Source organism: Vipera berus (assembly GCF_964194415.1).
Source record: "Vipera berus genome assembly, chromosome: Z".
In the NCBI taxonomy this organism is placed as follows: Eukaryota; Metazoa; Chordata; class Lepidosauria; order Squamata; family Viperidae; genus Vipera; species Vipera berus.
Window position 1 is genome coordinate 35,122,350 of NC_138205.1, and position 27,310 is coordinate 35,149,659.

General features: G+C 37.5%; 1 protein-coding gene across 4 annotated transcripts; it reads right to left on the reverse strand.

Annotated features, from left to right (window-relative positions):
- NFE2L1 (NFE2 like bZIP transcription factor 1) lies at positions 1 to 26,094 on the reverse strand. 4 transcript variants are annotated; one of them, XM_081345316.1, is made up of 7 exons: positions 26,009 to 26,094; positions 22,726 to 22,935; positions 21,970 to 22,481; positions 7,598 to 7,777; positions 5,733 to 5,822; positions 4,783 to 4,944; positions 1 to 3,215 (listed from the first exon to the last, which is right to left on the reverse strand). In XM_081345316.1, exons 3-7 carry the CDS (start codon positions 22,477 to 22,479, stop codon positions 1,902 to 1,904), a joined length of 2,256 nt encoding a protein of 751 aa, XP_081201442.1. In that variant the 5' UTR covers positions 22,480 to 22,481; positions 22,726 to 22,935; positions 26,009 to 26,094; the 3' UTR covers positions 1 to 1,901. The 4 variants fall into 4 exon arrangements, with proteins under 4 accessions (XP_081201442.1, XP_081201440.1, XP_081201441.1 ...); XM_081345314.1 differs by having other exon boundaries at positions 7,559 to 7,777; XM_081345315.1 differs by lacking the exon at positions 26,009 to 26,094 and adding an exon at positions 25,758 to 25,822 and having other exon boundaries at positions 7,559 to 7,777.
- Positions 26,095 to 27,310: the final 1,216 nt, after the last annotated feature.

Below are 27,310 nucleotides of genomic sequence, written 5' to 3' on the forward strand. Positions count from 1 at the left end.
AGAAGACACGAAACCAATGTTTAAATAGTGAATAAGCCATTTTATTTTTGTCCTGTGCTCACACTCTCCTCACTTTCCCAATAGCTCATAGAAACCATTCAGAATAAAACCTCAGAAATAAATTAACACATGCACACAACAGGGCTCCATCCTTCCCATCCAACTAGTCACAGCTCCAACACATTTTGTGCTTCAAATTTCATGCTCTTAATTCCAAAAGCATGAGAAATGGAGAAGGCTTCATACATATACTTCTTATCCACTCTCATATATTTTTTTTGAAAAGGTCATGGCCTTAAAAAAAAACCTAATATGTTTGCAAACATTGCTTTATATCACTTAAACAATGCATCCCATCTCTACAATACTCAGGAGGATGCCCATTTCAGTGTTATGCCCTCACATATCATCACATACACAGGACTGAGTGGCTGGAAAAAAAAACCAAAGCCATTTAGCTCTACAGTTGCTGGTCAAGTCAGTAATACTTCCAGCTGTGCTATACTGCAAGTTAACAGCTTCGGGGATGGCCTCAGAACTTGAGGCTAGCTGTGTTCAAGGCACTACCCTCACCCTTCGCCTTATTTTATTTTTTTTCAATGGAGGAAGGGGGAAGTTGGAATGACATCCAAGGACAGAAGGGAAGCCAGCTGTGGAATCACCATTAACACACTTTGAGTCTTTATGGCAGAAAAAAAACTTTCAGTAGCTTTGATCTTCAGGGGAAGTACTACCCTTCTATCCTACATGCATACTCGCAGTTCATTCTATAGCCCTACGGGGGAGAGGAAACAATATAGGAACACAGAGTTCTAAAACCATAATAAATTAAAATCAAAGTGTCCGTTGAAAAAGAGGCTTGCTGTAGATGGCTTTTAACACAGCATGCCCACTTAATAGAAGCAAAACCCGCTGTGATGTAGACCAAATGGTGATGGTCACATATTGCAGACTCTAGTCAAATGAAGATCTATACCTTTGGCTCTACACTTCCTTTCACCCAAAGCAGTCTCTCTAAGCCAATCAATGGGAAAAGACAGCTTTATAGCATGCAATTTTACCATGCACCATCATGTTGTAATACATCTTGATAGTGGCCCAGAATTAATGCTGGCTCCTCACTGGGGGCAAGTAAAATTTTTAACAAAGTATTCAATTGGTGAGGAATGATAAAGATGCATTTTTATAGTAATCCTGTTAACTCTTTCCACTCCTACTCTGCCAAATATTTGTGGTAATTGCTGAAGTACAAAATGGTAGTACATATAGATTCCTTGAATGGGAAATTCTTACTTTCAGCTTGAGGGAAAATGTTTCTCTTGCTCTAGTACAATTTTCTGTGCTCCCTCTTTAATTAAGTAGATAAAAAATTATGAAGAAATCATGGCTAAGTATTCAAATTTAGGCATGGTTTTGAACTGCATATAATTGACGTCAAATTAGTTTTAAAAAAATCCAACCAGCTACCTGAAGTACCCAAGACTTGGGAATTCAAAGAAAAAAAATACTCTTAGGTCTTCTCCGTCTAGTCATTTAACTTTTCTTCCTTTACAAAAAGCCAGCCTTAACTATTCAAATTGTTTATCCTTTGCTGATATTTCCCCCCTCCCCCCTGCAAACACACATTATGCCAGCTAATTCACACTCTCATAATGTTCAATTGGTTTGAGGCTTCTGGAAGCACAGGTCTTTCCCAACATGCTTTGCCATTCCGCCTCTCAAGACTTGTAGGCCCCCTGCCTAGCAGTATGCTCCTATACACTGGCTGGCAGCTATCATGGTTTGAGAAGATATATTGGATAAGAAGGCATGAAAGTTCCTCCAAATTCTTCTGGGCTCAGCCCTTCTCGAAGTTGCAGATTCAGCAAGTTTTATACTTTCCAAATGATATTCATCATCTTTCACTTCCTCCTATCTTTCTGTTTCCTTTCTTGACGCCGTCCCTGCTGGTCAGCCAAGGAACGTGGTATTAGAATAACGCTGCCATTACTGGCATGTTGTAGAGCATACTGATTTGGAGAATAGGGCTGGCCATTTTCATCACGCAGACGGCCAAATACCTCCTGGTAGAGGGTCTGCATCTTTTGCTTCATTTGGCGGATGGACCTGAGGAATTCCACCTTCTCCCTGAGCAGCTTTGATTTGTCTCTCTGCAAATCATCTACATCCCGCTCCAGATTGAGGATAGTGTCCAGTTTTCTTTTACGACAATTCTGGGCTGCCATCTTATTCTTGCCCCTTCTGCGAATGTCACGGATTAGACTAAGCTGTGCTTCACTCAACTGATACTTGGACAGGAGTTCATTGAATTCCTCTACTGGCAAATTGATGATCTTTTCGTTGGGAAAAGGAATCTTCATGGCTCTAGCTCTGTGTTCATCTCTACTCATCTGCTTATCTAGAAAATCTGCTTGCTTCTCTTTGGAACTCTTCTTTCCCACACTAGCTGGCTGGGACTCATCATTGTCTAAGGTCCTGGGGGCCATGTTATATGTGTGATTGTGACCCACATGCTCAAGATAAGGCAGGTACTGCAACTGAGGAGGATTCTGGTAGCTCATCCGACAGAACTTGCTGTATTCTGGTTGATACCCAACAGCTCCTTCCGCATCTTCAAAGTCCACATTTTCAGTATCAGAATTGTAGCCCACAGCTCCTTCCTCAGAAAAGGAGGAAGAGGTCGAAGAGGATGATGATGCTTCTGAGCTGCTGAGAGAAGCAGGGCTGTGACTTGAGTCCAGGGAGAGCCCTGAGTCTGAATCAAATTCCTCTTCCAAGCGGGATGCCTGCACTGGGTTGAAGCCTTCTTCAATAGCCAAATCCATTAAACTAATCTCATCCAACATGGCTTCATCCAGAAGCCCTCCGAGAGGGTCTGGGAGTTCAGGCCCAGATGTTTCATTTGTAGTACAGTTTAGCTGGGGAGGAAAAAAAATTCCACTTAGGTTGGTAGAGCCAAATGTGGTATTGAAGCCAGTGGAGTTATCAGGAACCAGCTGCAGCAAAGCTGAGCCTCCAGCCACTGAAGAACTTTCAATTTCAGAGCTGAACAGAGAAGGAAAATCTTGTGTGCAGCCAGCTAGTGATGCCTGATGCAGGCTGACATTCTGGTTAATAGGGGTAGATGGAGCAAGGCTATAGTTGGCTGTCAGAAGATCTCCACTTGGGTTGTTGTATAAAGTTTCTACAGCTGTAGTACTATTTACCTCCATGCTCTGCAAAAGAAAAAGAGACCGTTTAGATTCTGCAGGTTTCAATCAACATCATTAAAAAAATAAAGTCCAAGAAAAAAGTAACAATAAATTATGCTTCCATTAGCAGGATGGATATTATTGGTGGATCAAATTTACCCCCACTGCTTACAACACTTAACACAGACATAAAATCTGTGGACCCTCCAATCTCCCAGAGCAGAGGGCATAGAAGATAGTAGAAGCAGTATATTAGATTTAATTCCAAACCTATTATGTTAAATTCTTGGCACACTGGCTTGGAAACATGTACACATCAACATTTATGGTAGCCTCCTCATCCACTTAAATGGACAGAAAACTCATTTAGGGAGTTCACTGTAAAAAAATCAGAAATTAAATACCATGTTCTTAAATAACAATCTTATTACTTACTGCCCCCTAATCATCAAAAAAGCATCTCCGAAGATCTAGCTATTGTTTTCCTTCTAGGTATTTTCTACATATAAACGCATATCCTACCCAATTCTCCCCTCTAGCCACAGAGCTTTTGGCAAAATAGAAAAGCAGGAGGAGGGAGGAGAATTAACTGTTATATAAGTAAAACACTGCTACAAGAGGGGGTTCCTAAGCAAAAGCTAAACATCTAGCAAAATGTTACAGATCATACTGCTAGCATGTTCGAGGTAGGTAAAATGAGGACCCAGATTGTTGGGGGCAATTAAGCTGACTTTGTAATAATGCCGCTTGGGGATGTGTGTGTGAAAGCCCTAATAAGCAGGCATATACATAGAATGAAGGCTACTGCTAAGCTTGTAAGCCGCCCTGAGTCTTCGGAGAAGGGCGGGATATAAATGGAATTTAAAAAAAAAATGAAAGTGAAGTGAGATTTTAAGCGAAATTCCAGGGACAGAGACCATCTATTACTGGTAATATTTATTTTTTTAAAATCCTGGCAAGAACAAACACTATGTGATATAATTCAAGTACAGACATGCTGCATGGTTGTGCATATGAAGGATTTGTTTCTAGGTTGTACTGAATTATTAGAATCCTGACGATTGTTTGGATTTCCCCTCTAGCAAGTGGTTTGGATGGCTCTCTATTTTACTATCTTGCTGGCAATCCCTAAGTGCCACACATTTTTCTGATTTTGATGAATACGTTCAATAAGATGGTTTTAAGAAAGTTACAACTCTACAGAATTTTGATTTTATCCTTTGTGATGAGTGTTCCATTCTATGCTTCTACCAAATGCTACAGGAAAAAAAATCCTAGCAGGAGTAAAGAAAGTGCTCTGCACTACAGATACTACAAAGAAAATAAAATGTTGTTTTACATTTGACTGAAGCCTTGCATAACAACAGCAATTCAATAGTAATATCGTTAATTAAATTCTCTGTTCCAAACTGAAGGCTGGAACTATGTGTATGGGAAGACTCAACTTTCTTCCACTTCTAGGATTATACCTATAGACTGTGGGAAACGGATGCAAGCAGGCAAAGAGCAATGCTAAATCTAGCAAGCATAGGAGGTTACCTACATATATTGTCCTGGAAAAAACAAAACGTGGAGCAATTGCCTTCCTTACCTGTGTTTCCATGATAGACATGAGGTCCTGCCACTGCTGCTCCAGATCAAAGGGCAGCTCTGTTTCTGTCAGAAGGGGAGAGAGGAGACTGTCTGACACGACAGAAGGCCCACTCTCATTAGGCAGAGAGTCAGTTAGGCTGGGAACATCTGCAGCTGGAAACTAAAACAAAACATATCAGGGTGAATTAATGGTGTCTAGGTGGCATGAAAACAGTAAGAAATCATTTTTCCTTCCTTTCAATTTATGAACTTTAGAGATTCTTTTGCCACATGCTAGAGCAGTCCATCCTCTTTCCCAAGATCTATTTACTTAAATATATTTGACACATTTATAAAGACATGAATAAATAATGGTAGTTCAAGATATTGTACATTATATTCCTTCATAGAAATCTTGTGAATAGGTTGGAATAAAGGATAAGGTTTGGCAAAGAACTCGTAGAGAACCACACTGAAGGAGTGGGAATAAGTGAGATTCAGTCTGTATGCAATTAACCTCCCTAAGTCTACACTAGAATAAGACCAAGAAAAGTGGGGGGGGGAGGGAAAGGGGGTTCATTTTGCAAGACCTGCAATGCTGTCGTTTTAAAACAGACAAGGCACTTGGTTTAGTGGGTCAGCAAATTCCTGGATTATTCAGGAGATTCTATTCTTCTCAAAGGATAGCACACTTGCCTATTTCACAAGGTTGTTGCAAGGACGTGAGATGGAAACTCAAGTTTATTGCTAAACTGAAATGATCACTGGGCCTGACAAAAGAGTGAACCCTAAGCTAACTTTCTCCAACCTGATGCCCTCCAGATGTGTTGGACCCCAGCTACCACAATTCAACTTACCATTGCTGCTGATTGAAAATTACTGGAGTTGCAGTTTGATATATCTAGAAGGTACAGCATTGCGGTAGGCAACCAAACTGATCAGCTCTACTTCCAAAGTGAAAATATGTACCTCTGAATTTTCTCCAAAAGGAAATGTAGCCTCCAGCAATCTAAGACACTCCTCCAAGGACAAGGTTGTCTGATCCTCCACCCCAGGCGCCTAGGGGAAAAAAAAACACAATATAATGGTCGTTTTACTGACACAAGGCCAGACAATGAAGATAATCTATTCCTGTGGTTTTTCTAATGTTCAATATTTATGTTCTTTTTCTTTACTTCTTTTTTTTCCTGCCGCTTAATATGAAACATATAAACTGAACCAGGGACAGAATGGCCAATGTTTTGGTACACAGGATCTGCTTTTTATTTTTTATTTTTATTTTTTGCTATCAGGAGTGTCAAAAGAGTAGGATGATAATTTTCAAGTGAATAGAAAAATGATTTTCTGCAGCTTTTTGCTTTCAGGGAATTGCAAGGGTGATGGCAAACAAGGTTTAGCTGTCATTATGCCTCTTTTAAGAGTTTATAGCTTAATATATCAGTGAATTATACAATCATTTTTAGTTATTCATTTATGTATCAAATATGGAGACCACCCATCTCACACACAAAGTGCAATTTTAGTCAGAAGATACTCGGGAGGAGAGGGGAAAAAAAAACCCATGTGTGACCATCTGCAAACCTATGCTTGAGGTGTTCCACCTGAGTCAAAAATAGAATCATCTGCTCAAAATCTGATATACTTGATCCAAAGCAATTTTTTAAAATTAATTTAGAATTAATTTAAAATTAATTATTCTCAACAAAAAGTAAATATTTAATTAATTCAAAGAGCATAATTTCAAGGGCCTGTCCCAATTTGTATACATACGTAATATATATCTCATAACCTATCCCAGTAAAAACAGAAGCAGCAAACAAATTGTATCAAAACTTAAGTGCTACAATTAAGATATAACTTTCATTTACAGGCAGTTCTCAACTTAAACCACAATTGAGCCCAAAATTTATGTTGCTAAGTGAGACATTTTTTAAGTGAGTTTTGCCCCATTTTACGATTTTTCTTTCCACAATTGTTAAATGAATCACTGCAGTTCTTAAATTAGTAAGCCAGTTGTTAAGTGAATCTGGCTTCCCCACTGACTTTGTCAGAAGGTCACAAAAGTGAATCACATGACCCGAGGACACTGCAACTTTCATAAATATGAACCAGTTGTTGAGTATCCGAGTGTAAACCACATGATCCTGGGGAGATGCTGCAACGGTCATAACCATGAAAAATGGTCATAAATCACTTTTTTCAGTGCCGTTGTAACTTCGAATGGTCACTGAATGAACAGTTGTAAGACGAGGACTACCTGTACTTCTTGTCAGATGAAATCTACAAAAAGTACAGGTGAAGATGGTTCTGAATGCCTGCTTCCCAAAGAACAGTGGCTGAGCCCTTAAGTATCAATGAACCAGAGCCTATTCTGCCCTCTTGAGGACTATTCTCTGCCCTGCATATGAATTCTAACCGGAAGATATTGGAAAGACTGAACTTGACAGTCGGCAGACTGGCTATACAGATCACAAGAATTTGGGCAACAAACTCTATGTAGCCTCTATTCTCAGATCCACCAAAGTCCAACTAATAAGGTGCCAAATTTCTATATATCTTTTTAGCTTATTCCAAAAGCTGAGTTTACTTTAACATGTAAGCATATATAAACATATAAATAATTTTACTTATCGAGAAAATATAAAAACAGTACCCCAAAGAAAAATATGGGAGATAGTCTACTTCCCAGAAAATGAACTGAACTACAGGTTGCAATCTTCTTTACTGGACAGTATGGAGTACAATCTCAGAATGGTAGGAAAGCCATCTGTGCTTCTCCATCAGGGTGTTTTTACCTGCGCAGGGAAACTCTCCCCTGTCTCGCCATCCACTACCTCAGTTCTGTCAGCGATGCTGCTGTCCCCTCTGTTCCTCCAGCCATCCCCACATTCTTCACTGTTACTCGGTTCTTTATCCACGTCGTTTTCTTTTTGGCGGTGGCTATAGTCAAAAATCTCACGCCCAGCACCAAGGTCAATATCCTGTCTCCACAGGATATCAATTAAATCAATATCCTAAAAGAAAAAAAAGAGAAAGAAACATGACTGCCTCTCTTCGTCAAAAAGACTTATTCAGGAGGATGACCTCTCCTACAAAACTTCCAGCACAAATGCCTCCAGCTTCTATACCCAAAACACTACCATAATTTCATCCATTCTGTGATATAGGCCCAACACCATCATTTGACCCCACTCACCTCTAAGTGCCGCCCTTCATTCTGAATGGGGTGTGGTCCCTCCTGCCCTGATCCTTCCCTTGACCATTTCTGCTGCCGTGGTGCTCCAGACATCTTTCCCCCCCCTACAGCCATCCTGCACAGGGAGCTTGCCAAGAGTGGCTCTGCAAAGGAGCTGCTCCAGGCCCCAAACAAGGGACTCCATGGACAGCAACTGAGCTGTCTCCTCCTCCCTGCCCATGCTACGCAGCAATGTTCTCTCTGTCCAGGCAGGAGTCTGCAGCTTTAACTGCTCAGACGGCTGGCTGGGTTAGAGAGGGAGGGCCAATTGTCATTCCGGATTGCTGCTCCATAGCGGGTTTGCATCAGCCTGTGGTGCCATTCTGTCTATTTGCATAAAGGGGTGGAGATTCTCTGCATTTTCAGCCACCTGATGCAACTTGAAAATCCGGCTTGCCATGCGTCCTATGTCTTGCCAGCTCCCTCAGCTCCACACAGCTGAGCTGCCTCCCTTAACCAGTTCTTCAAACTGAAAACAATCTCTGCTGAATGCACTCTAAACAAATCTCTCTGCTTCTAACCACAAAGCAGTGACCAGGCTTCCTCTACAACAGACTTTAAACAAGGTTTATCATACCTTAAAATTTTCTTTTTCATCCCATGCCCTACAATATCCTACAAATTCTTCAGCTACAGGACAAAGATCACCCAAAGCTATCTTCATTCACATACTGCAGCAGGATGTTCCTTTCATTCAGGATCAGAAATGCCTTCCTATTCTTTGGAATGTTTTTTTAATATTGCAAATAAATCTGGCTGAATGATGCTGATGGATCAGCACTTGGGGCTCCACCCTTCTACATTTCCATTTCCAATGGAAACCACATCAAATTATCATTATCTCTATATAATACATAAGTGGCAAAGAAGTCTTGAATTAGGGATGCCAAGTATACTCATTTTAACTTATTTCTCCTTGTTCCAGACTAAATCTCCCTTCATTTCAGAACATTGGGGAATATAAAATGCAGCAATGTTACAATCTCTCTGATTTGTCCACCCAATTTCAAAGCACTGATTGTTCCATCTATGTAAGGAACAATAATTCAGAATAAGCTTGTCTCTAATATCTCTATCTTAATTTAACCATTCTAGTATTAACTCAAATAATTGGTCCAGTATTTCAGAACTAATTTGCAGACAGACTATTCTGCAACTGCTACAGCTCCTCTGCCCATCCTCAAACTGGCTGCCCTAGACCTTCAGCATCTTCAGCTTCAAAAGACCCAATTGTTTTTCCACGGCCTAACTGATCACAAACATGTGTCGGGATCACATCTTCTTCCTCCTCCTTTCCCTATCTGGCATTCATTCAAATTAATTTAAATCATCCCCTCCCTAACTGCAAAATACAAGCTTTCTTCCATGGAACATTCAGTGCAAATAGAAGTTTTAGACAAAACAGTATTTCCCTCTCCTTTAGCCCTTTTATCAACTATTTCTTCAAATTGAAGATTCTAATCCAAATGTGTACTTTTTCTAGTCACTGCCAGACTATGAGTGTTTGGAAGTGATTGGGTGATATGGGTGGAAAGACCCAATAATGCTTCATAAGGTACTTGCTCACCCCAACTTCCATTGTAAAGCAGGCCACATGGATCAAAGATATTCTTAATTTCAGACTGCTATCTATTTTTCTCAACTGCCTGCTCCCTCTTACAAGTATTCTTATTTTATAATTCTGTCCATCGCGCTCCACCTTTTGTGAAAATCACTGGCACAAAATACACAATCGCCATAAATACATAAATTTCTTTCTATAATAAAAGCTTCACTGAAAGATCCATATAAATTAAGAAATCAAGCAATGATTATACCTTTTCCTCCAATATGTATGATATTTTCCAGTCTATTCCTCAGCCAATGTATACCACATTCTTTCCTACTGCACATCTTTCTAGTACATTGTACCTGAGCTGTATCTGGCCTGAATCTATCATAAAAGCAAGCAGCAGACAGACATGAGGGGTGAGAAAAGAGTAAAAAAAAAAGGATACCTTTCTCATGTCCCCAGCTGCCGCTCCCAGAGCTGTCCACCCAGATCATGGTCTATGTAGAGCGTAGATTCCGGGCAGGCAGAGCTGGGTGACCCGAGCTGTGTGCCGGACAGACATCTCCAGTTTCAGTTAACAGTTGCTCTTTTTTTTGGCAGGCTTGCTAGCTGCCCCAAAATTGTTTGAAAGCCCCCCCCCTCCTTTCCAGCATGTGACCCACAGGTGCTGTGCTATGGCCAGTCCTCCTCCCTCCCCTCACTCCAGCATGAGATCCAATCCTCAGCTCTCTTCTGCTTGTCGCTTAAAGAGAGGAGTTCCATCAAATCCCCACCCCCTGCTCAATGCCCAAGCTGCAGAGATGGAATCCCCACCCCATGTGTTGTGCTGTGGCTGCAGTGAGACTGAGACAACACCCCCACACACACACCCGTTACCTAGGCTGCAGCCGAAGGCAGTCCCCTCCCCCAGGTCACCGCGGAGGATGCAGAGGGAGCCAGGCTCCGCCCTGTGCTGGTTACCTAGGTTGCAGAAAGAACCAATCCCTTGCCTCTGGTCCCTGCTGAGGATGCAGGAGAAAGTGCTCCTCCTTGCATTCGTCACCTAGGACGCAAAACACACAGCCAATTGCTTTTTAAGCCTCCACCCCACCCAGGCTGCCCTGGGAGCTGCAGCAGCATTCAGGTCTCTCTCTCCTTGAAAAGCTCCCATGCTTGGATGCCCCACCCAATGGTTGCAATGATGATTGCAATGGTGCAGGGGGAACAACATTAAAGAAGCCTTTCCAGATAGTACTGAATATTTTCTCCTCCTTTCTCTCCACCGGAGATTACCCAAAGTTCTCCCTTTCTCATCAACTGAGTTTTCATTCACTCTCCAAAAGAAGCAGAAATGTGGCAGGCAACAAAGTAGAGTGTTTTACACAGGTAAGAGATGAAAATCATCTTACAAGGAAATTTTGACCCTATAAATCAGGATTAGAGCCTCTTTTCCCCCAAATAACCCCAATCAATAATTACCCTGGAATTTTAGTTTTTGATTTACAGCTTTCAGAAAACTGACATAAAATAATGGAATAAGAAATGCAATTTCTCTCTTTACTCAAGTAATTTTCTTCCAATTCCACTAATAATGAATGAGACATCACTGGAATACAGGTGAAGTCACCAGATACAAGAAATGAATACTAGAACAAACACCATACATTAAATGAAATTCTGCATCAAAATTAAACATAATTATATATAAACCTGCTTACAGTTGGGTTTTTTGGTCCATTTTATTTTCTTATTTTTAGGAAAAGAAAGAAAATGTAGAGCAAAAGCTTTCCACCATTGAAAATTCAGTCAATAAATTCCATTCGCTCACAAGTTTTTATTACGATTGCACCACATTTACAACACTTGTTTTCCAGACTTGAAGGAGGGGCTTCATTTAGTTCAGTAAAGGAGTCTTAGCACAAATCAATGCTATATTATGCTATATTGCTAGGATATCATATTCTAAGAGCAATGCATTTTCCACAGCTTAAGGTGTTCTTGTGCAATAAACAGAGCCTTAAGTAAGAACATTTTCCAATATGGCTGAATATCTGTAAATCCTATAGTGCAGCAATTTTTGTTTTTGTGTGGGCCCAGGTTAGGCCACTATATAAGGGCAACTAGATAATTAGGACATCTAGCTCATAAACAAAAACAAAAAAACACAAGAACTGTGTGGTGGGCTGAGAATAAAAAAGCCTCTTCTTTGACAAAAAGAGCTTTTGAAAGCCACAGTCATGTCAAGCTATTGATGCTACTTTCCCTTCTTTCAAAGAGCTCTTAGTAAAGAGGAAGATGCTGACATAATATATCTTCAGCCTCTTATTTAATTTCATAACTGGTTATTTTCATTCATATCTCTTTCCATAGTTACTTATCTGAATATCATTTCTGAGTCTCTGCCCTTTATATTTTAGTAACACATAAACAACAGGCTATGTTAGTAAATAAAGAATAATTAGTCTTTTAAAAGTATTTTTTCTGTATGAAAAAAAATATTTTCAATTCAAGTTTTATTCTGGGCATTACTTTTTAAAATATTGTTTCAAGAAACTTTCCAGGATTCTTTTTTTTTAATCCCATTTATATCCCGCCCTTCTCCGAAGACTCAGGGTGGCTTACAATCTAAGAACCACAAATCAAATGTGCTTAGCAATAGCCTTCATTCTATGTATATGCCTGCTTATTAGGGCTTTCCCCCCCCCCAAGCGGCATTATTACAAAGTCAGCTTAATTGCCCCCAACAATCTGGCTCCTCATTTTACCTACCTCGGAAGGATGGAAGGCTGAGTCAACCTTGAGCCTGGTGGGATGCGAACCTGCACTAATTGCAGGCAGCTGGTGTTACTTAGGGAGGCATTAGCCCACTGCTCCACCAAGGCTCTTTGGACCTATATTCAACATAGCCTGTCTGCATCCAGGACAAGTCATACACTTTCCAACAGCAGTGGAATCGCAGAAAATATTTATAACCTACTATTTCTTAGGGAAATCTTATTTAAATGATCAGAGAAAGATTAATCTGTTACCATAGGAAAAAGTACATTTAACAGAATAGTAGGAAAAATAAAAGCAAAAAAACAAACTCTCCCAAAATGAAACTGAGTTTTTTAGAATTAGTTCAACATTTAACTAGTACCTCACATTTTATTCTGACAGCTTGCCAAAAACTTACTTCAGCATTTGGCTGCTTCAGAGTTCAAACTTACAACCCTCTTTTCAGGCAGATGCAACAGCCGGTAATAATAAAATATTTCTGCAATTTAGTCTCATGCTATTGTACAACTTATAATTTTCCAGTATAGAAACAGTAATTACACTTTTTAAAAAAATGTGTCACAGTATCATACTCCTGGAGATATGGCACCACTTTTGTAAAAACTACGTTCTTGGTTAACAATCCTAATTGGAAGTTGACTTTTCGACACTAAGCAAAGCAACTGTTAGGCGAAACATCATATACCACACTGCTTAGCAACAGCAGTTCCAGTAATCCTAGTTGTTAGATCTGGACCATGCTGTTAGGCAAAGACATCAAATTTCTGACCTATTCACCATGCTCGCCTCTTCATCTCCTCACCTGCCTATTTCCCACCCATCTCTGCCCTTTCAAGCCAACCTGCACTCTATTGCCTGGTCCTGCCATCCTATTGACCATCACTGTCTTTTTCCTCCTATTTGTACCATTTTCTTCCTCCCACAGAGAAAGCAGCTGCTGGCCCTTCACAAGGCTTTTAAGTGCGCACTGCCCTGGGTAAACTGCCAAACATCTGAATTCTGAAAAAGTGACCATGGGGCTACAACAGCCATAATTTTGAAGACCAGTTGTAACCATTATTCATTCATTCAGCACCTACATTACCTTGATCAGTCACTGAATGAATGGTTGTTAAGCAAGGACTAGCTGTGTAGGCCATCTAGAGCAGGGGTCTCAACCTCTGCCACGCAAGTGAGCAAAACCCCATCCGTGCTAATGCAGGATCCAGGCAATGCGCGAAACCCGCTCCCCTGGTCCATATGGAACAGGTCCCTGATGCCCAAAAGGTTGGGGCCAGCTGATCTAGAGTTCTTGAGAGATATCTCAAATGGAAATATTGCATTAAAATTGAAGTCTCAGGCAAAAGCAAAGGGATGCAATTGGATCAAAGCTGCACAGCAAGTTTAGCAAAACTACTACTGTATTTCATACGAAAAATAGGTAGAGTTGCTTCTAGGTTTTGGACAATGCAAAACAGCCACACTCCTAGAGGGCCTCCATTACTTGTTGATACAAACACAGTTTTTTCTATTTCCTCTTGGCAGAACTTGGTGGCAATAATTTTTGCCATTCTTGTCATAAAAAAGAAATGCAAGCAAATATCATGAGAATAAGCAAATAACAATCAATCAACAAATAAGAAAATGGTATGACACATGCTGCTACATGGCAATGAAGGATGGATAGACAGCAGGCTGGCTTGCTGGCTGACTGACTGGCAAAGTCTAATCCCAGAGAAAACTTACAGCTGCTCAACAACGTCAAACCATGACAATTCCTAAAAATCCCTAAAATAAGGCCTATAGCAAAAGAATCACTGTAGTATAGAACTGAAACATTAAAAGATGCTAAACTACATTCTTGCTCAAAGATGTATGTTTCATTATTAAAAATATAATATTTTAAAGATTTGCGCTTACTAAATGTATTTTAATATATTTCAATCTCAATTCTTTCCATCCTGTTTTATCATCCTAATTCTATGTTAAACAGTTTGACCTTGTTCAAAGTTCTTCTAGACATCACTGCAGGATCATGAAAAAGTTCAACGTAGTCTCAGAAACTCTTTGCCCATATACTAACTAGGATATGTTAGCTAAACTTCATTAATGTTTACATGTTGGAAAGAGCAGGGGTCACCTGAGACAAGAGAAAATCAGGATGTTCTCAATTACTAATGTTTATGGTCTATGCTGCCCGAACAGAGACAGACTTGAAATGAAGAAGGTTACTGTAACCCAACACAAACTCTAGCAATTCTCATCACATGTTGCCTGAACAAGACATTTATTTTTATCCCTTGATGTCGAAATATTATAGTATAATTCAAATAATAAGCAAGCATCAGGTCTTTAGACTCATAAACATAAATACCTTTTAAGCTAACACTATTTCCACCTCATAAACACACACACTCACAAACCCACTTAATGGGCAGCTGTAACTTCCTAGTTTTTTTTATCACCGAATCCCAGGGCACATAGAAACAACTACAATCTAAGAAGCATATGAAAACTGAAGCAGGACTGAAAAAGCAAGTCCAGAAACAGTAAGACAAAGAAGCCAATTAGAGAATTAGCAAGCTGAAGGGAATGACTCGAGTGTCTGAAGAGAAATAGGAACACAGTGTCCCACAAAGGTATGTTCCAGAGAACCACTGGAAGGAAATGCAGAAAGTAACCTTGGAGTATGATTTAATTTCTTTACTTTTAAAATCATGGCTGATAGGAAAAACAGAGTTAATAATAACTGGAAATTCATAGGTTCATAAACTTTTCCTTAGAAGGTTGTTTAAGAATATCTAAATAATATATAGAAAGCAGTTGCATACATTTTCTGCATTTGCAAAACTGCATATCATAGCCATTTTTCCACTTACAGCATTTTCTAGAAATAGCCAACCATGTTGTGCTTATATAATAGTAATAACAGTAGGCTTTGTTATACCTGGGTAACTCTAACATAGTGCTTCTCAACTATCTGTGGAGAAGGACCTGTTTTTATTTCCAATCCATTGTGAACATTAAGACTTTTTATTTATATTCAATAACAATTAGAAAAATAAAAATTAAAAAGGCATACAAAGTACAATTGTTATTGTTAAATTTAACAGACATAACTCTGTTAAATTTCAATAAATTCAATTAGAATAAACATCATAGGAAAAAAGAATTATAATTGTACCTGTTCATTAAGTGTGTGTAAAGGCAATTAATAGAGAATCACTATTACACACATTTTTCCTCATTCTGCAGTTATAACTAAACCAAAAGGTATGAGTAAAATAGCAATGTCCTATATTAAATAGCTACAACACACTTTAACAAACATTACTTATATATTTAGTTTTTAATATGATAAATGAGCTTGATTCTTGCTTATTAACTTACCTAATGTCAAACTGCTATAAAAGATTCTACACACTCTTGAATTCTGTACTTATTTTATCATGAACTAGTTATCAAACATTTTGTCGACTGAATGTGGTCTCAGCAGTAGAACTACTCTAGTGGGAAAAGGAATCTTAGTTTAGTTCTCTTCATAGGAAATATCAAGTAAAAAAAAGAATTTTAAGTAAATGTGCATATGTGGGGGCTTATTTTAATATGTATAACCATGTCCACCCAAACACATTAAAAAGATATTATAGGAAAGATAATTCAAATTTCAATTAAGCTTTAATAATACTTTCCAAAACTACTTCTAATTTTTTTTATGTGAGTCCATAAAAGATGGAAAATAATAACTATGTTATCTTAGTTATTATCTTAATAACTAAGTAGCTATCAATTCTAGCTTAAAATAAAATGGAACAACCATTGGGTGAAGACATAGTAGAAGGCTGTCATTTACTGCAGTTTAATCTCTTCCATTGTAAACAAATGTTAGTTAAGATATAAAAGTAAATTAAGGTATCATATTACATTATGGTTGCTAGGAAATAGATGCCTACTCTAACAGAAACACTGAAAACTAAATTGGCATGTGGTATTTTTTGCCAATAATTTAAAACATAGCTACAATTAATTATAGGAATAGTTTTATGCCTATGACATTTAAAAAGAACTATGATGTTCAATATGCGAGTAGATAATTAGGTACTGTTTTGTGGGGAAGGTAACAGCACTGTGACATCAGGCTGGCCAGATGAATGCAGAAACATCTTTGGACAGTGCTGGCTCAATGGACTTGAAATAGAAATGAACACCGGCCCCTATACTCGGCAACAACTAGGAGACTTCTTTACCTTTTTTATGATGTTCAATACAAACAGAGGCTCCTCATACTGTACTTAACCTCCTCCCCCAAATTAGATAGAATGGCAGGATATCCTTTATGTTAATAATGCAATGTTTTCATAGCATCTCAAACTTTCTTACGTGTTTCAGTATTCTCAAAGAAAAACAAATTTGAAGTGCTCTTTAAAATAAAGTTTATTTTGCCAGCAAATAAGGATTTGCATATTTCCAGGGGAACTATGGGGATGTGCCTGGATAGTTAGATGAAGAAAAATTATTAGTGGTGAGTATTAAATACTGGATGGAAATCCTGGGAGATGTGATAAATTCCAGGAAATGCTATGGAGCTTTACTGTAGAAAAATCCAAACTATAAATTATTGCTGTAAATCTCAAAAAGCTACAAGTAGGCATTAGCATATTCAATTTAATAAAGTTTTTTTTAAGTTTCATAATGATGAAAAAAATGGAACACCTTCTAATATAAAAGTCAGGAGTTTAGAAACTTCTTTTCCAGCTAATAAATTCTATTAAAAGGTACAAGTTTTGTTGAGCTTGGAAAGTTTATGCCTGTTAACAAAAAATGTTAATTGTAAAAGGTGATACCAGACTGCTGATATTTTTTTGCTATCATAGACACTGTTCTCTTCTAGAAATGTTATCTGTCATTTAAAATCCTTAAGAGAAATTATACGTTTTTCAATTTATACACTAAAAACTACTAAAGTGCATAAATTAACATTCACCATTCAATAGGAAATTAACTTTCTCTATTTTCATATAGCAATCAGAAATGAAGCAATTAAATGACAGAAATTCCCGAATTCAATAAACCATGCTCTCTAGCAATGTCTTCAGGCAGAAATAGCTATGTGGCTATTGTAGGAAAGAGACGTTCCTTGGAAACTGTAAGGGGAAAAAATGTTCTGAGGCCTGAATAATGCTTACCTGTCATATTTGGACTAGAATGAATTCCTTTCTGTCCAGTCTAAACACTTAAAATCCTCAACTGAGTACATCCCAATAGTAAAAAATATATATTAAAAATGAGAGTTTAAAATACACAAATTAGACTGCATTTGGAAGCTGTATGAATTTGAGGGGAGAAAAAGGAAAACATCTTAGACTCACTCCAAAATAATCCCAGCATTCATTCCTAGTACTTTGTAATAATACAACAGTGATCAAGGTCCTAAAGCTCAGATCTATATTGGGGTGGGTTCTTTATCCAAAAGCCCTTTCACTGCAGTCTAACCATTTCTTTGGTAAGAAATAAAGAAAGAAATTCAATACCCTGTGAGATGGGTAACTTTTCCCATTACAGAAACTGACATTTTAAGAGGAAGCAAGAGAAAGTCTAAAGCTACACAGTAGATTAATATCCTCCAGTAGGAACAGCATAGCTCTATTCCACTGTTCTTATAACAATAGTTTATTGATTATAGAGATATCCTGCATTCCCCCTCACAATTGTCAATGAAGTTGAGAGTTAGGTTTACCCAATATGCTATGGCACGTTTTGTTGAATAAGTCATAAATGACTAAATTCACACAATACATTCTTTTAGAACTAAATGAACTATAGTAATAAAAACTTGTGAACTTAGCCAATTTAGACAAGCTACAAATTCAGTTTCAAAGTTAAGTCAATACCAGAACTTGTTTATCTAAAGGAGTACCCAACTCCTTTAAAAACTTCCACAAGTTGTGAGATTGCAGTGGAATACAAGTTGAATAAAGAAAAACAAATTCAAACACATCTAATTCCTATAGCATTAATTTAATGATAAAGCTTATTAAAAACCTTGATGCATTTCACATTACTTTGAGGCCCACATTTCACACCTAGGCCATGAGGCTGATGATGTAAATTACCCCAAAGAGGGTCAGTTCATCTAGGTTCTACAGGAAATTCAGGGGTGTTGGGGGTTTTTATTGGGGGGGTTAACTATGTAAATAAAATTTCTGCATTTTAGGTATTAAATATTGCAGGACACTTCAAAATTTTCAATGATGTCACTGAAATTCAATGATACTCCAATGGTCAGGAAAAAAGATGGGTTTCTGGGACTATGGCCAATTGTATTTTAAAAGTTCAAGAATTCATGCCCCACCACTAAGTTTTTTGGGTGGATAACCCACAGCACTCATTTCACCTCTACTTTAAAAAATATATTGTGTTCACTGGATTGAAAATAAATTGCATATATTGGCAAACTGCCAATCCATTATACAACAGTAATAATTTTAGTAATAATCTTGAAACGTGTGGAAAACATAGTTAAAATAATTGATAAAGATTATATAAAAACTAATTATGTTCAGGACTAGCACATTCTGTTCATTTTATATACTGTACTCCCAGATTCTATTAGGGTATATTACAAACATATAAATGCATATTAAAAAAAAATTTAAATGTGGCAAGTCTTTACCATTTTAATCTTAGCACTGAAATGTCAGTCCAAAAACCAAAAAACATTGAAATATCAGTCCAAAAACCAATTGAAGATGTATATATTTTAGAAAGCTTTTCTGATACCTTGTTTCCTCATTTCTGTCATTTATATGTAGTCTGTATACACAAAACAGCCTTGGTGGAGCAGTAGGCTAATGCCTCCTTAAGTAACACCAGCTGCCTGCAATTAGTGCAGGTTCGCATCCCACCAGGCTCAAGGTTGACTCAGCCTTCCATCCTTCCGAGGTAGGTAAAATGAGGACCCAGATTGTTGGGGGCAATTAAGCTGACTTTGTAATAATGCCGCTTGGGAGGGGTGTGAAAGCCCTAATAAGCAGGCATATACATAGAATGAAGGCTACTGTTAAGCTTGTAAGCCGCCCTGAGTCTTCGGAGAAGGGCGGGATATAAATGGAATTAAAATAAAAAAAATAAAAATAAAATTTTGTCCTCTGTATGTTCACGGAATTCCTGATTAAGATTGAACTGTGTCCAATCTACCATCTCATAATTTTTTAAGTTATCTATTTATACTACAAGGTACATGTACTTTTTAGTCTTCTGCACTCCTGAAAAGAAAGCAATATATTGCCTCATTGAATCTAAATATTATGCCCATATCACTGCCCTATAGATCTGTGTTCCCCGTACCTAGATTCCAATACAGATAGCACATAAAATTAATTCCTTTCGCTGGTCAGCAAACAAAAAGGATTTTTATGGCAGCATACATTGAATATTAAATACATTTATTACAGAAATTCTTAACAGCTATATAGAGCTCAAGTTCATCATGAATTTATTTTAAGGAAAATTACTTTCACGTTGTTCGCTATAATATATATTATACTGCATAAAGTTACAGATCAAATGCTCAAATGCTTCAGTAATGTGAAAAGTCACAGTGCCTGTAAATAACTGCCATAAAAGAATGAGCAGTTTAAGAAAATGAAAGGACCAGCAAGGACCAAAATACTTGGATATAAAAGTATAGTATACTTTTTCCTTCTCCCATATGTCAAAATAAACCACAGATTCATTCTCTGGTTTGTATTACATCATAAAAAGCCATTGCAGTGATATGGAAACTTCAAAATAAACCATGGAAAGATACTTTATTTATGGCAGCACCATTCCAGAGAAGGAGCTCCTAAGTAGGTTTGTTAAATCAAATATTAGACATATCATATCAATCAGAGTTTGATGAAAATCTAAATCAGATGAGCTTTAATAAATTCATCTTTACTCCTTTTATCATATTATGCAGGCCCTGTGTATTTAGAATGGCAAACAGTACTGATTTTCAAATTCATAGCCAAGGATTATTAAGTATCTTGGTTTCAAATGTTTTTTAAAAACCTCCAATACAGATAGTTCTCAGCTTACAACCATAATGGAACCCAAAATTTCTATATTTTAATGACCTTCAGTCTAGACAACTCCTCATATTGGTCAGCCTCATAATTGTAGTTGGGAAGGGTTATCTCATTTTTAAAATTTCAATTTTATCCATTTGTTATTGCCATTTTAGAAATAAGTCCTTTTAAGACATGAGGGTTGAAACCTCCACAAAAGTGGCTTGATTTCTTGTTCTAAAAAAATAGTATTTATATTTTCATAACAAAATGATTATTTCAGCTTGCTAGTGACTTACTTTTACTTCAATGGAAAGCCTTCCAAGCAAAGCAAATTTCACTTTTATATGTCAATTTTATATTCTCAAGGGCAAAACCTCTGAAATCTTTACTCTATATTTGCCAATGAAAGAGATGAAGCAACATGACAAGGGAGGAAGACAGTCACAACAGCTGCTTCAAACCCCACCCCCACAAGCCTGGATACCAGCTCTAGTAACACAGTCCACTTGCAACATAAGCTACCAGGGATTAAGGATGGTCTGGAAGTAGTCCTACATCACCATGTGTTTGGGAGAGACTTCAGCATCCATGTAAATAACTGAACTCATCACTAAATAAAACACAAGTACAGTACAAACAAAGCAAACCAGAATAGACCCCCATAAAGTAAATCACATAGGACAGCAGAAAGAGGAAAAAAGGAGAAGACTGCAAAGGATAGTTTTTATTGCTTAATAAAACTATAAGCACTCGCTTTCTTAAATACATACTAGAAAAAATCCTTGGAAAGAATTCAAAATTGATTAAATCATCACCAACTTAATACATGCAATGAAATTATTATTACTACAAATTAAGCTGGGGATATTATTGAGATGCCTCCCACCTAAGACAGTTTAAAAAACTAAGTTAATATATGCAAGATGTGCCAAAAATGATGCTCCACAGGCTTATTGCAATATGTTTCATTACCTCTTTCTCCAAAAAGAATATGTTATGATATTTAGGATTTTTCAAGTGTCATTTGTCATGAATAAGAAAATGTAAAACCCATGTAACTTACCTCAAATTGGATAAAAATAGTTTTTCTTTGGATTTTTCTTTCGCCTGAACCCATTTCATATTACAAAAGATTGTGTGTACAAAAATATATTCAAAAATCTCCCGAAGTATTTTTATTAAGATGAAAATCAATGAAATTACCAATGGTAATTTGCTAAAATAACATAAAGATCATTGAATTATGTTTTTAATACAGATAGTCCTTGAGTCACAATCATTCATTCAGTAACCATTCAAAGTTATGATAATGCTAAACAAAGGTACTTATGACCTGTCCTCAAAGTTCAATTTTCTAATCAGCAGTTTCGGGTAATGAAGGAAAAGGTTTAGGAAGCACTGGTTTAGAATAGCAACGTTTAAAGTATTTTATGTAATAAATTGTTTACGAGGTCTGACTTCTGAATATACACCATGTATCATAATAGATTACTTAATACTGTTGTTTCACTCTTACCAAAGAAATGTTAAAATATTGACAACAATCAGTATATTTATTAATAAAAGTTACAGAGATCCCCAAACAATTATTTTCTATTACTTCATTCCATAGAATATTGCTATACGTACCTCTTTAGTTAGATCACCATTTATTGGAGGAGCCACTGCACCTAGATCTTCCAAGTCTTCACTATATGCTTGTTCCATTGCATTTTCTCTGACTACATTGTCTGAAGCAGTTCCATTTTGCAAGCCACTGCCATTCTCAAGAGAAATTCCTGTATTGGGCTGAGCACCAGAGACAGAACCTTCAGGATCTCGATGTACCAGCCAAGCACTGACTTCAGTGGTGGGCACCTGAAACCTGTCCAAGGCCCTCACTTGGTTGAGAAGCCGTCGAGCTGTAAAATAGTAGTCCAGATCTACACTTTTGGGATGTATAACATATCCATCTAGGGTGTTCCGCAGGTTGTGAAACTGTGTTTGAGTGTAAGCAGAGCTCTGGCCCAGAAAGATCTCCCGCAAGGGAGGGAGATGTGAATTTAGATAAGTATCTACATCCACCCTCACTCCGATCAAGCTGAGAAGAATGGTGAACTGAATGAGTCCTTCAGTGAAATATTTCTTCAGAAAAAGCATTTCTAGAAAGAAAAAGTATATGTAGAATAAGTTTAATAATATTCAAATATCTTTATACTATTACAGAACAAATAAACAAATGCTCATATTCCATTTTAAAGAAAAATCTAAATGCATTCAGATTATGAATAAATTTGAGAAATCTCCAGGAATTAAAAAAATCTCATTAATTTTTAATGGGATAGCTTATTCAGAATACAAAATTGTTTTATAACAAAATGAAGCATATAAATTCATGTGACTTACTGTCTTAATGAATCCACACAGCAACTTCCTTGAATCTTCTATTTTCCCACAGCAACTGCAAGATGGAACAAGTCTTCAAGAGCTGCAAGTTTGATCTTCTCCCTCTTTCCTCCTTTCACTCTAAAAAGCTTCCTGAAGGAGCAGTTAAAGAGTACAGGGTTGCAGAATAGGAAAGACTCTTCTGCTGCTTGCTGCAAGTTTCATCAGAAACTGAAACACACCCAAAAAAATCAAGCAGATGCATTAAAAGGCACCATATTTTAAACCAGTTCAACACTTTTTTATTTTATACAGGCTTAATTTTTTTAAAAAAAGACACAACAAGCCAAGTAAACTTTAATTTAGCATTATCCTACAGCTCAAGGGGGAATCAACTTGGTGTAGTAGTTAAGGTATCAGGCTAGAACCAGGAGATCATGAGTTCTAGTCCTGCCTTAGGTACAAAAGGAACTGGATGACCTTGGGATAGTCATTTTCTCTTACCCCTAGGAAAGAGGCAATGGCAAACCACTTCTGGAAAACTTTGCCAAGAAAACTACAAAGATTTGTCCAGGTAGTCTCTGAGAATCAGACTTGATTGAACATAAGGGGGGGGGGAACAGTTCAAGGAACTATCAACTTGGTTTCTGACATCTGATTACCCAGCAAAAGCCAAATATCAATACTCCAAAGAATACTGGTGTTTGCCTTTTATTCTCTCACCATTGAGAGCTAACTGTGGGTGATGTTTAAACTTGCTGATTAAACCTTCATTCAGCATAAATTTCTGAGTAATTTAAAAGGACTTTAAATTCACTTTCAGCATTAGAGATGTTGCAATTTATCAGCACAAGAGATATATGTGCAACTATTTCTCCCAAGTCATGCCTACAACTTCATGCCTACTGAAGAAACTACTGGATTTAATAAAGGGCATGACTTCTAATATATGGATGGATTCTTGCTTTAGCTATTCAGATTCTTTTAACTCTTTTCCCTACTCCAGGAAACACCAGGGCTTGTGATTCTATACCCTTACATTACTAATAGCTACAGGTGTTCCCGGTGACCTCTGCCCATTTTTTCCCAGATTCCTGATTGTCAATCTGTCAATGTTTATAGAAAGCATGTGATTGCCTTCCTGCTTAGAAGAGGAGATATAACTGCTGGCAGGTCAGTATTTGGCAGATTCATTCAAATTTTTGAACTTTTTTGGGAAAAAATAGGGCTTCTTTCATTTCCCCCTGAATTATCTATCCAGTGAAAATTATGGATAAAGTGGCATTCACAATGAAATATTTTCCTTATACTTTTACATATAAGTGTACAGCAAAGTTCAAGCAATAAAATTTCTGTACATCCAATATTAAAATGCATCTATCAAAATGAATTAAACATTAGAAACATAAAGCATTTTCTGATAAAAATTAGAAACATGAGGATAAGGTCAATATCCCATCACAATAATTCTACACATATTATCAGAAAACTTTGCTACTAGTAGCTCAGATTTTTAGAATTAAATATAAAGCCATGCGAGGATGTTTTGGCTTTCATTTCTTGAGCTTTTCAATACAATTTTTCCTTCAATTAACTTAAAATTGTTCTTAAAATCTATATTACAACTATTGCTTCATCTGCTCCCACTACAGATTAAACAGAATACAAGAATTCCAAAAATCGTACCTTGCTCTATTAAGAACAGCAACCATATACTCAAGAATAATCCAATCTATGCTTCCTTCTACTATCATATTTCAGCATCTTTTTCTATTTCCATCAGGGACGCATGATTTCTAAGTAATACTTGTTGTTTTGAAAGACATGAGAGCTAAACTTTCCACCAGCCACTTTCTTATGTTCCCTGATTAATCCTACTTTCTCAATCACGAAGACTTTCTGGACTCTCATCAGTCTTAATTTAAAGATTTAAACTCTTCAAAATGCAAGCTAATGACATACAAGAGATCCTAGAGAATTCTACCATAAATCTTTTCACACAAGAGCTTGAACTTTGTCCTATTTACAGTACACAGAACCATGAAGAAGTACAACTCCAATAAAAGTAACTTTTACTTTTACTTTAACTTTTACTTTAACTGTCATTTTTTAAATATCTCTTTATAATGTGATACACAAAAGTTAACATTATCTAGATGCGAAAGCGTTCTTTTCCTGTGCAGTAAGGAGCGCAACCCATTTAATGAGATTCTAAACAAGAGATCAACAGGCTAGAGTTTTTCCTGAATTAATTAATCCATGATGTGATCTGGTGTATATATTCTCTTAAGATTTTATAATTAATCCTACATTTCTCTTTTTTATCTACCTTCCTACTTTCATTTCCCTAAATGTCTTGGATTCCAAATACAAGAACTCTGAAAAAATAGGTCAGGATTGCTCACTCCCACAAGCTAATTATTAAGACACAGAATAATATCATGCAAATGTTCTTTTAATTAAACAGAACAGCTCTTGGCCTACAATACATCCATTTACTATAAACAGGCATGAGAATACAATTACATTTCAAACTGCTTCTATTCCAGAAACAATTCCCCACCCAATTACTTTTGCTAGGCTCGCATTTCCTCCACTATTTGGTTCTACTCCATTTCTACTTCTGTAGGATCAACCTCATTCCGTTTATGTTCTATTGTGCCTCACCCACTCAAAAACCCACCCACCCCCATTTCGTTTTTCAGCAAATCCCCCCTATCCTAAATTCCCTTATTGGATTTCTCTTACAAGAAGGGAAAAGCAGTTCTCCAACCCTCACTTTCTCAATCTAACTTTTTACCTCCTCGTATCCTGTCTAACTTTCCCCATATTTTATTTTCGGCGTCTACCTAGTGCCCTTTAAATTCCATATATTACCCCATCTTTCCACAGCCCTCATTTACCTTCTTCCCTCCCGACCCTCCTTCCACAAGCCTCATCTGGTTAAACCCCACCTCGTTTCTGCCCAGCCTGCATCTGAACCCCGCAGTCGCCTTTCTTCGATTCGTATTTAATATTCGTTCAGCCCTGTTCCTCCCAGCCCCCTCCTTTACCTGGCTCTTCGTCTCGTATTTTTACCTCCATCTTCTGAACCATCCCCGTCAACGCCTCTCAATTCCCCCTCCTTTATATATTGCAGGCCGTCTCTCTGGGTCACCCCCACCTCTTTTCTCCCCAGACTTCACCCCCCCCAGTATGCAATCCCTTCTTTTATCCTCTAGCACTCCTCCCCCTTTATTTTTCCCCCGTTTAGGCTATCACCACCAACTTCCCGTCGTAGAAATCAATCATTTCATCAGTATACCTTCCCTGTCCAGCAATCACCCTCCAGCACACACGACTACCTTCACAGGAGGCCTTGCCTCAATGCCGGTCTTAAGCCAAACAGCGGCACTCGACTGCTACCACAAGGTTTCCTGCCTTCTGTGTAGCTTTGTCCAATCATTTTTAAAGATTAAAATGAATGACAGCATGTTTGTCCACTCAAAAAGTAAGTATTGTTACTTAACCACAAACCTCACAGCGAGTGACAGCTTAACGACCAGTCAGAATCCACACAGATAAAAGTGTTAACAGAGGCAAAAAAAATGGCAAGAGAAAAAGCCAATCACGATAGTTAGAGGGCCGGCTACGTTGCTTGTTGATTGACAACATAAATTCCCCAATCCGTTTAATGTTCGCTTAGTTCCTTGAAACGGATGATTTGATTGACAGAAGCGACAACCAACTGTCGCTCGCAAATGTAATCTCCTCTTTCTATTACCTTTGGACTCTAGGGTCTAAAGCTGCAGTTAGTTTCTTTACCATTCCCCACCCGATTACGTAATCATATAACCGCCTAATGACGGGCCTATTACCCTTGCGAAATGGCGCCATATTGAGTGTTGCCATTGACAACCAAGTAACGTCTTCAGAAGTTCCTGTTTATGGATTTTAAGCATTCGGTATTATTTTGGAAGTTTTGATTAATGCTTCTTTGCTGGTGTTGAAATCACACCTACAACGTAATTTTACATTAATAGATTATATTATGTATAATTTTGAAGTTGCTGCAGATAATTCAGGTTTAATGACTTCTTATTTATCTGAGTAACATTCCTTTACTCCTCTTAAAACTTGAAATTCATCCAAGGTATACTCGGGCATATTAAATATGATAAGGTTGAAAATAGAACATGTAAAATCATTTTTTATTCCAAATAATGCATGTGATGATGAATGTAATGATGGTAGCAAGGAAGCATGAGCTTCACATTTTCAGTATGGTAGAAGTATGAGTTTTGCTAATGTAGCTTTAAGGAACTTGGGAACTTATTTGTCAAATGCAAGAAGTCAGAAGCCAGGATAGAATTCAAAAGTATTTCAAGCTTATTTCATGCTACCTATACACAAGTCAACATTTAACTTTATAAACAAGGTACAAAATAAATGTCTACTCCTGCAAAACTCTTCACTCCTAAAATTGTGAGAATGAGACAAGGAAGTTGCACAATTTTAATCTGGGAACACCTATAATCTCTGAATTAACATATTAGGCCACCAAACATTAGCTAATATCTGTTCTTTAAGATAAAGTAATGGCGAAATCATAATTACTATTTTTCAT

What these genes read in the sequence shown, in the direction of transcription:
- NFE2L1 (XM_081345314.1), bottom strand. Translation starts at nt 22,479, where the DNA reads ATGCTTTTTCTGAAGAAATATTTCACTGAAGGACTCATTCAGTTCACC. An exon ending in ATGGTGATCTAACTAAAGAG is followed by an intron (nt 7,778 to 21,969) that starts GTACGTATAGCA and finishes TTTTTCTTTTAG; the next exon opens with GATATTGATTTAATTGATAT. An exon ending in TGTCTATCATGGAAACACAG is followed by an intron (nt 3,216 to 4,782) that starts GTAAGGAAGGCA and finishes TTTCTTTTGCAG; the next exon opens with AGCATGGAGGTAAATAGTAC.